This window comes from Alosa alosa, chromosome 15, assembly GCF_017589495.1.
Source record: "Alosa alosa isolate M-15738 ecotype Scorff River chromosome 15, AALO_Geno_1.1, whole genome shotgun sequence".
In the NCBI taxonomy this organism is placed as follows: domain Eukaryota; kingdom Metazoa; phylum Chordata; class Actinopteri; order Clupeiformes; family Clupeidae; genus Alosa; species Alosa alosa.
The window spans coordinates 23,819,094-23,830,122 of NC_063203.1; the positions used below are offsets into that span (position 1 = coordinate 23,819,094).

At 46.0% G+C, this 11,029-nt stretch overlaps 1 protein-coding gene across 2 annotated transcripts in view; it reads left to right on the top strand.

Annotated features, from left to right (window-relative positions):
- arhgap35a (Rho GTPase activating protein 35a) overlaps positions 1-10,795 on the top strand; it is an 88,657-nt gene extending 77,862 nt beyond the window's left edge. For both annotated transcript variants that reach the window (XM_048265383.1, XM_048265384.1), the window contains exons 5-8: positions 139-216; positions 3,671-3,802; positions 5,075-5,180; positions 5,755-10,795. In XM_048265383.1, coding sequence (XP_048121340.1) covers positions 139-216; positions 3,671-3,802; positions 5,075-5,180; positions 5,755-6,319 — 881 coding nt within the window. In that variant the 3' untranslated portion in view covers positions 6,320-10,795. The remainder of the gene's footprint in view (positions 1-138; positions 217-3,670; positions 3,803-5,074; positions 5,181-5,754) is intronic.
- The last annotated feature ends 234 nt before the right edge of the window (positions 10,796-11,029 follow it).

Here is an 11,029-nt window from a genome sequence, read left to right on the forward strand (position 1 = left end):
TCTCTCTCTCTCTCTCTCTCTCTCCCTCCCTCCCTCCCTCCCTCCCTCCTCTCTCTCTCTCTCTCTCTCTCTCTCTCTCTCTTTCTTTCTTTCTCTCTCTCTCTCTCTCTCCTCCTCCCTCTCTCTTCCTCTCTGCAGGGATGAGTACTGAGGGCATCTACAGAGTGAGTGGAAATAAAGCGGAGATGGAGAGCATGCAGAGACAGTTTGATCAGGGTAAGTCACACACACACACACACACACACACGCTGCAGGTTTTGTTTGTGGTGGGGTTTGTTTCGGTCCCTGAGAGGCCAGACAAACATTCATCTCATTAATTAGTCTTCACACATCAAACCTGCCCTTTCAAACACAACTCCTGCTTGGGTGAGTGACCTTATATCATAGACGTGTTTGTGTGTGTTCATGTCTGCCTACGTGTGTGCATGTTTGTGTGTGTATTGTCCGTTTTCTACAGTTTGTGGATATTTGAGTAATCTGGTAAGATCCTAACGCAGTGATGTTGCATCATCCTCATCACCTCTCACAGCAGGACCAGGCTGAAGAGGCATGATCCCTGATGAGAACTGATCTGGGGTCAGGTACTCTCCTAGACTGGCTTTCACCAGACCAAGCTCAATCTTTTAGGATTGAACATTGGTATGGGGAGTCCGCTATGTATTTTGCACTACACAAGAGACGTGATCAACGGGCATAGTTAAAATGACTCTTTACGCAATTGGATAGTCATTCACCAATCTGACCAACGAACCGGGTGACGTTTGCAGAGCGACGCGAAAACTCCATGCTCTTCCGCTATCGTCATCGTTTTAAACCTGCCAATAGCGCGCCAGGTGGATAAGCCAGCTTGTGATTGGTCCCGGCGAAATTGTAACGGAAGCAGCAGAAAAAGATGCACAGGTTTCCAGCCTGAGCTGCAGGGAAAAAAAGAAAATCACCAGCAGATCAGGCTGAGAACTGATCTGGGGTCAGGTACTCTCCGCCAAAGAAGAAAAAGTGACACGCAATCAAATTCTGATGGGATTATTTTAACCCTGATGAAGGCTTAACATCTGAGTGTGCCCCCGACACTATAATCCTCGTATGAAGAGTTCAGTTAGTCAGACAGCACTTCAGAATCTAGGTGTGCCCCTTTTCGCCAGCTACTCTTAGCCTCTGCCAAACAGCCATGGTCCCGGATAAGAACAGGCCCCCCGGGGTCAGGTTGATCAATACGGAGCACCACCCAGTGATGTGGTGGCGCCAGCACAACAGAGCAGGCCACTTCAGGAAGATCAGGTCAGATGAGGGTCAGGGCTGCAGGGTTAGCCACGCTCTGGGCAGTCCATGCCTACCCTCATGCCAGGTCACTAGCCACCTTATTCCTGAGCCAACAATGGCCGTCTCCATCACACTTCAGTATTTCAAAATCTATTCTATTCTATATAAGTCTGTTTCTGGCTGAAGCTGCGTTGTATTGATTTGAAGTGGTTTCATATGATGGTACTAACACAAAGACAGCGCCTAAGCCACATTCTAAGCCACGTAAAAGTAAATTTATGTTATTTATGTTATATGAAATATCCCTATTGAGTGCAGAATTGTCAACATTTTGAAAGTAATATAAGTTGAAGAATATTAAAGTTAGCATGTTGACTACTGACTGTCCGTGGGCATTCTATACTCCTGAAAAAGGCTTAGATTCTGTCCTCACACACTGACTGGTGTCTGCTCCCCCTTGCCTTGTGAAATCGCTGGCGATGACTAGTTGATTTACAGACTGATTTACGACCGCTTGCCACTGGTGGCGTGTTATGACGAGGTGTTAGCGGTTGTAGCGAGGTGTGATGTTAACATTACAGTTAGAGTTATGGTTTAAGTATTTATCCAAGGAAATGTTAAAAGGAACTTAAAAAGGAACTTTACATTAAAAAAGCAGAAAATCAGGAACTGAAGTAATATGTGTTTACCTTTAAACTGATAAAAACAATGAATCATTTTAAAGTAAAACCATCAGTTATTACAACAGCAACATTTAGAAAGTTTTATACAAACAAATGACTTAATTGGACAAATGTTTAAAAATGTACTGAGTGTTAATGTGTGCGGGTAGTATATCATTCCACCACCATAGCACCACGATTGATGCGACCTTCACATACAGTGCCACAATGGCACTGCTGCGTTTCAGTGGTTTGCACGGCACAAGAGCGGTTTGTCACGGCACAGCACGAACGCACCACTCAGCAAGCCCTCGCCCACACTGCGGTCCAAGTTTGTCAAAGTTGACCTTCGACTGTGACGCATGGTGGTGACTGCTACTTTGCTCTGAAGCCAGCAGCTAGGGAACACGTACCAGATTGTATATGAAAGTCCTTTAAAGCAGGAGTCGGGGTTGGCACTGGTGGGCTAGGTGTATGCAGTCATCTGTTTCACCCAGGTGGAAGGATCATTTTGCTTTTTTCTCTATTTTTGTAAACCCAGGACATATGTCTGCCTCTCTGTCTCTCTCTCTCTCTCTCTCTCTCTCTCTCTCTCTCTCTTTTTTCTCTCTCTCAGTATCTGCAGTGTAGTCTCTCTCTCTCTCTTTCATCTCTTTCTCTATGCTTTTTTCTCCATCTCTTCAAAGATGCACTCAAACCACTCAGATCTCAGGAAAGTTAATATGCATACAATGAAAACACACACACACACACACACACACATGCAGACACACACACACACACACACACACACACACACACACACACACAAATCACAGTCTCTTAATTGGATATGCAGTGGAGTGCAGAGGGCACGACAAACTTAAGTGCACTATTGTTTTGGCACTTAACATTTGGAGTTTGATTTCCGTGTGTGTGTGCGTTTGTTTATTTGTTTGCTTGTGTATGTTACTTATTTCTGTGTGTGTGTTTCAGTATATTTGTGTGTGTGTGTTGGTGTGTTTCAGTATATTTGTGTGTGTGTGTGTGTGTGTCATTGAAGTTGCTGGCTGAGAGGGAATGAGTTGAATTTTCATTCAGTGGAGGGGGTCAACAGGAGGCCAGACTATTTACTGTGTACTGCTGTCTGGGAACCAGATTTATGAAATGCAAACACAAATGCCCTTGCCAAGTGTCTGCACTTCACTTGCTACTGGTGCTTTGTGTGTGTGTGTGTGTGTGTGTGTGTGTGTGGCGGTGGAGGGTTTAGGCCATGCCTTGAACATTTCATTGAAAGATGGGATCCTAATGTTTCAAAATGTAGCTATAGATTTTCATTACTATGTATAATGTGATGGATTTCATGGTGTAGAATGTAGCTATAGGTTACTATGCATAACGTGATGGATTTCATGGTGTAGAATGTAGCTACTGTATGGGTTACTATGCATAACGTGATGGATTTCATGGTGTAGAATGTAGCTATAGGTTACTATGCATAACGTGATGGATTTCATGGTGTAGAATGTAGCTATAGGTTACTATGCATAACGTGATGGATTTCATGGTGTAGAATGTGATATTTATTACTGTCCTTCTTCCTGTCTTTATTTTGTTTCTCTCCCTCCCTCTTTTTATCTCTCTCTCTGTCCTTGTTCCTTCCCTCTCTTCTTCTGTCACTGTCTTTCTCCCTCTCTTTCTCTTTCTCCCTCTGTCTCGCTCTCTTTCTTTCTCTCTCTCTCCCTCTCTCTATCTCTCTCTCTCTGTAGATCATAGCCTGGACCTAGTGGAGAAGGAATTCACTGTGAACACAGTGGCAGGAGCCATGAAGAGCTTCTTCTCTGAGCTGCCCGAACCACTGGTGCCCTACAACATGCAGCTGGACCTGGTTGAGTCTTACAGTATGTACCAGACACAGGCAGTTGCCTTAGCCTCTGGTGGAGGCTCACACACACACACACACACACACACACACACACACACACACACACACCCCAAGAGAGAGAAAAGACAGAAATGAAGGGAGACAGGAGAAAATGGTGGTTTCTCTCTTTCTGTCACTGTGTGTGTGTATATGCGTGTGTGTGTCACAAACAGAAAGACACACACTCATCGCTCTGTGTGCGTGTGCGTGTGCGTGTGCGTGTGCGTGTGCGTGTTTGGGTTGGGGGTGGCGGCATCTATTCTTGAGGAGTCATGCTCTAAGCTAACTGCTTTGGCCTGCTGAGTGCAAGGGCAGATAGCTATGTGAAAGATGTGTGTTAACACAATCTTCTGAATGTCTGATATCAGAGCCTGAAGGAGTTGAAAGTTCTGTGTGTATGTGTATCTTTTAGTTGCCTGTGTGATTCAGGGAATGTACATTTGCCATGTAGGTCACAAGCACAGACACACACAAGCACTCACACACTAACGTGCACTCACACACACAGACACACACTCACACACACAGAGAGTTTACTAGGCTGACGTAATGCTCAAACAGAGAATACTGTCTATATCTGTGTGTGTGTTACATTAGTCTTTTTTACACACACACACACACACAGGGTTTACTGTGATACAGGGCTGATTTAATACATTCTGACTCACCACAGCCATTATTTTCAGGATACTCAGGGGGCTATGCATGTGTCTGTGTGTGTGCGTGTGTGTATGCCTGTAACTGTGTGTGTATGGGTGTGTCTGTCTATCTCTACAGTATATGCGTGTAGGCCCAGGATTATTATAAACGGAAAGTGTGGTTTTGTATAAAAACTGCTTGGTGCATTGCAAAAGATGCCTTTCCCAACAAGGGCAAACTCCTTGTCAGGATCGGAACAGGGCAGTTTTTGGGGGGTTGTTAAGTCAGTTCTCTCCAAGCACCCTGTGCTCTATTGAGCCTGCGTTTAAGCTCCTTACCCAATCCATGCCATCCCCTGCCTGTTCCAGCTCTCTGATTGGTCTGCTCAGAGTGGGGTCCAATCAGAACAATGAAGACACACACTGTGTGTGTGTGTGTGTGTGTGTGTGTGTGTGTGTGTGAGAGAGAGAGATTTGGCTTAATTTTGTGGGTGTGTTTGTGTATGCAGTGCACATACTGTATATGTGTTTCAGCCTTTCATTGCTTCTTTCTCTTTGTGTGTGTGTGTGTGTTTGTGTCTGTTTCTGTGTGTGTGTGTGTTCCTCTGCAGAAATCAACGATCGAGAGCAGCGCTTCCACACCATGAAGGATGTTCTTCGCCACTTCCCACGGGAGAACTATGACGTCTTCAAATTTGTCATCAGTCACCTCCACAAGTGAGCACAGACACAGAAAATACACCTACCTACACACACACACACACACACACACACACACACTCACAGAGAAAATACACCCACATAGACACACAGACACACAGACACACAGACACACAGACACACAGACACACAGACACACAGACACACAGACACACAGACACACACACTTACACACCACTGTGCACTCAAAACATGCACATGTAACTAATGTCCCACCCTATAAAACACACAGATAGCGGCGATGTGTGTGGCTCTATGCAACTTGTGATGCGTGTTATCTGTGTCATTTGTTTTATTTCTGCTTCCCTTGCTGTCTCACTTTCTCTCCTTGGCCCCTCTTTCTTTCTGTATTGCTCTCATCTCTATCTCTATCTCTCTCTCATCTCTCTCTCCTCTCTCTCTCATCTCTCTCTCCTCTCTATCTCAATCTCTCCTCACTCTCTCTTTCACTCTCTCTCTCTCTCTCTCTCTCTCTCTCTCTCTCTCTCTCTCTCTCTCTCTCTCTCTCTCTGTTTAACTGGTGATAGAGTTTATCATATTTATAAGTGTACCCCCCCATTCTCTCCTCCAGGGTGAGCCAGCTGAACCGGGTGAACTTGATGACCAGTGAGAACCTGTCCATCTGCTTCTGGCCCACGCTCATGCGGCCTGACTTCACCACCATGGACGCGCTGACCGCCACGCGCACCTACCAGACAATCATCGAGACCTTCATCCACCAGTGCGCGTTCTTCTTCTACAATCAGCCGCTGGCCTCCGACATCCCCGCCCCCTCCTCCGGCAACATCATGGGCAGCGGCATCGGCATCAGCCTCGGCGGAACGGCGGGCATCCCCGGCTCTCCGACGTCCGCCCAGGCGCCCGCGTCCGGTTCCTCCCCCGCCTACTCCTCGTCCACCACGTCCTTTCTCCCGCTGACGCCGCCGGTCATCCCCGGCTTCACGCCGCCTCATCAGCTCTTCCAGATGCAGCAACAACAACAACAACAACATCATCATCATCATCATCATCATCATCAGCATCAGCAGTCTCCTCCCCATTCTCCGCCTCTGACCCCACAGTCACCAATCCAGGCCCTGCTGCCCCCCCTACACCCCCACCACCACACCCCCCCTGCCGAGCAACACATGCTTTAGATGGAGGGAGAGGGAGAGAGAGAGAAAAGGAGGGATGAAGGTTAGTTAGGGAAAAATAACAAAGATAGATGGGATGAGAGTGAAAGAGTAGGAGAGGAGAGAGAGAAATAAATAAATAGATAGATAGAGAGAGAGAGAGAGAGAGAGAGAGAGAGAGAGAGAGAGAGAGAGAGAGACAGGAGAATGTAGACAGGAGGGAGGAAGACCCGTAATGAGATTTTCTTGAAGGGATGGGTAAAGAGGAGGATGTTAAAAGAGAAGAGGACGTGCACAGTGGGCAGGGAGGGAGGGGGTCGTTGGGGTGCGGTCACCCCTGGCTTCGGACCTGACTAGACTTGCGGTAAATCGTGCCTGCCATGTCCAGGCGCATGTAGGTGAGAAGACTGGGATTCGGGCAGACAGACAGAGATAGGGAGAATAGAAGAGATTACCACTTGTGTTTGAGCCACTTTATCCGTGCTTTGTCCTCCCCCAACGCCAGCGCCCCCCCCCCCCCCACTCACACACACACACACACACACACACACACACACACACACACACACACACACACACACCTCAGCTACACACAATAGCAGTGCAATTTTTGACGATCATAGCTCCTCTTCAGTTGCCTTCTCTTTCCAATTTCCTTTGCTGCCTTAGTATGCCCACTCACACTCACACACACACACACACACACACATGCATACACACATACATACACACGGTCTCACCTGCATCCAAGCCCTGGTGTTGGTGCGAGTCCTCCAGGGCCTCTGAGATGTTGTTTGACCCCTGCAAGGGGGATTAGAATTGGGAGAAGGTCAAGGAGACGTTGACCTTGACCTCTGTGTGACCTCTGAACTTTGCCCCTGTCTAAGGGGTATTGGGACCACTCCTTTCCTGCCACCGCCTTGCTCTCCTCAATAGGTGCACCAGGACGGTCATATGAGGGGGTGGATAGGGGGCACAGGGCTGCAGCAGGTGTCCAAGTTCCACAGCTGAACCCAGAAGACCACTAGACTTACCCCACATGCTTCTGACCACTGCAAATGAGACTGGGTATTACAGATGGGCTACAACAATAACAATAATAACAGTAGTAGGGAGACTCTTGCGTTGATTCAGACGAGTTTCTCCACCACGTACATACAGACCCTGTGAGCTATCTCCTGCACACACATTCCTGATCCTTCTCCTGATCACAGGTGCAGCCACCGCTGATGTCCGACAGACAGACAGACAGACAGACGCAAACACACTCTCCGAATTAGACCAACTGGATCCCGTTCCACTTGATGCCTGGACACGCCTGATGCCCTGGGAGCCAATCGCATGACATCATGGGACATGCCGCCCCTGATGTCAGGCCACACCCCTCCTCTCTCCTCCTCCTCTTACTCTCTCCTCCTCCTCTTCTGTGGGCTTCCTCTTCTCCTTTCCTCCCTCCTTCTCTCTTCCTCAGCCATGAGCCAGAGCCTCCAGGTCAAGCTGGAAGATTGATGTTTTTATAGAGAAGAAGAAAAAAGCAAACAGATAAATGAATGTCTGCATAAAGTTTCCTCCCATCTAAGCCACTTCATTCCTACCATCTTTCCTTCATCTCTTTTTTCTGCCTGCAGGCTGGACCAATGGGGCGGCTCAATAGAGCATTCCTTCCTAGTTGCCATCCAATCAGTAAATTGCAAGCTCACAGGAAGCATCTGCTCCCCTTTTGTTGCATCTACAGTACGCATCACTTCCTGCTATTTGTGCTTCCTACATCTGGGGTGGGGCTTGTGTTTGTGATTGACAGGAGCAAGGGCGGCATTAAGGGCAACAGGAGATGCTAGGATGTGGGCTGTTTCTCAGGCTCACTGAGGTGGGAGAGCGCTTCTCTAGAAAATCTTTTATTCTATGGACAAGGCCAAAGTCTTCAAAACAGAAAATGAAATGAAAAATGAATCCGTCAGTCTCTGTTTTCGAGGAAGAATGCCATGTCTGTCTCTGTCTGTCTGTCTGTGTGTGTGTGTGTGATGGAGGGAGAGATGGCGAGCCATGCTTTGCTGACGTGGCTGGTCTTGTAAGCCGATAATGAAGATGTCAGCTGAACTTTGGTGGCATTGGTGTGCGTCCTGATGAATCGCTGCGTTGGAAGGGGATGTTTGTCTGAAGCTGATAAGAGCAGAAGGCAGCAGAGGTCAGCGTGCTCTGGGAAGAGGAAACTAGCAGAGAGAGAGGGGAAAAGAGGGAGAAGGTTGGAGCGTAATTCACCTCTCTTTCCGGCTTGATGCCGCAGACAGACAGACAGGTAGATGGGTCGTCCAGGCAGTAAAGCAAAGAGACTGGCAGATCGACAGACAAGACGGACAGACAGACAGACAGGCAGGAACATGGGCTGATATGTAGATGGAATGGCAGACAGGCAGACAGACAGACAGGAAGGTAGGCAGGCAGGGGAGCTGTGTGTAATGGGATTTCAGTGACCGCGCTGACCCCAGCGGACTTGTGAGGAGAATACCGAGGCCATGCTGAACTGGCCGTACTGCTGTGCTGTTTGTCTGCATGGCTGCTGACCGCTCAGCAGATCCTCCGCTAAAGCTAATCGGGCCCAAGATCTCGTCACAGACCCTACAACCAACACCACTTGGACTCTCCAGCATGGAATGTGCTGCGTTTCACTAGTCTTAATCATTAAACAGGAGACAGATAGGAAAGGATAGACAGACAGACAGACAGACAGACATAGACAGAGAGAGAGTGTGGAGAATGTAGCATGCCTAAGGAGTCTGAAGCCTTTTCGGCTTTTCGGAATCGAAACCAGCGAGTTAGCAAACCCATTTTAAAATGCAGAGTTTCAGCCACATTCACGAAGGAAGGAGTTTTTTGTGCTGTGAATTGCTTCAGCTCCTCAGAAGACTTCACCCTTTGGGTTGGTCTGCATTGTCTTCCTTGTTTGGTGCTGTGCTGCCATCTGCTGTTGCTTAGCGGAACTGCAGGTTCGTAAGAGAAAGCCACATTTAATACAGAGGAAAAACAAAGGAATTTGGATTTTTTCATGTTAGGAAGATAGTCAATATGAACCTGAATTTGGGAATACCATGAAAATGGGAATTGATTTTTTTTGAGAACAGTAATGATGGTTGTTGAATACTTCAAGCATTTATTGTTTTGGGACATGTATCTGTGGTAAAGTGTAAGCTCAACGCGTAATCATGTACTTTCTTTACAAGTACTTTACATGTATGTTGCTCCATATATATATAACTCATTAGCTCTAAACATGTTGCTCACATACCAATACAGGGCAACTGAACTGGACTCTCAATCCTTGCTCTTGTCAATCACTTCCCCCTGTGAGCTGTGATTGGTTGGTAGAAACAGTAACTCTTTCTGAGCAACCAATCAGGCTGTGATCTTTCGATTGGCCTTTTTTACTGCCTCTCTAGTTTTGTCAGCTTTGTCATTTATTTCATTTTCCTTAATTCCATCAGGCTATCTTTCTTTCTCCATCTCTCTCTTACTCTCTCTCTCTCTCTCTCTCTCGTTCTTTCTGTCTGTGCTTCGGTCTGTCTTTGAGAGAGAGGCTGACTGGTATGTTTTGGGAAATTGGGCGGGAGTCAGGAGCCTGCTCCTCTGGTACTTTAGCGATTTCCTTTGAGCAGAACACTGGCCTCGTGGCCTTCTATGTATATCAATGTGTTTATATAGAACCAGACTGTGAGGGGCGGCCAACGACTGTGCAGAGGTAAACATAAACAAACAGACAAACAAACAAAAACCGCAAGAGTGGAAGAGAGGAAGTCAAAAAAAATGTATTAAAGTGAATAATGTGACCTTGGTTCAGCGGATCTCTCCGGCTGTATCACTCTTTGTTTTCCTTGTTTGTTATTCTTTCTCTTTTGGTGACAGACTGTCTGTTAAGTTAAAATGAGAAACAAGCAAAAGTATATTCCGGTAAAAAAAAATAAAAAAAATTTAAAGGTTGTTTATTTGTATGTTAGGGAGAGGGGGGAGATCTAACATGTTGCCCTTTAGTCAGTGGTGATAGATAAAAAAATAAGTATGTTTTCTTTTATGTTTTATTTTTTAATAATTAAAAAAAAACAAATAAAATGTTTTTTTTTTAAAAACATTTTTGTGAATGGTGTTAAGGCCACACCCGATGTAGTGCATGAATCGAGTCTGGGAAACGGAGAACGAATGGATGGTCTCGCCTTCAGTCTTTGTGCTTATGAAAGGATTTTAAAAAATGATATACATGAAATAAAGTTACATGAAACTGCGTAAAAACACAGGAAAAAATGAAGTAAACAAAAAAAAAAGAGACATTGACACACACACACACCCACTCTCTCATACCGACACAAATCATGTTTTTGCGAAGAGTATGGTCAAGTTTCTCTTTGGGAAAAGTGAGTGTGTGTGTGTGTGCGCGTGTGTATGTATGTGTGTGGAAGAGGTCTGGCCTTACTTCAGTGAGCTGTACCATAGTTAATAAATCAATCTTGTAAAGTCTGGGGTTCTGCGTCTGTTCATTTACTTACTTTGGTGATAGATAGATACAGATACTTTATTGATCACCAAGGGGAAGTTCAAGGTCTCAGTAGCATACAGACATCACACACATGCACTTACAGCAGAAAAAGTAATACAAGTATATATAAAAAAAACTGCACTGCACAATAGAGACAGTAGAAGATTTAAAATGTAATGTTTAGTATATTTAGTATGTTAAAAAACATACTA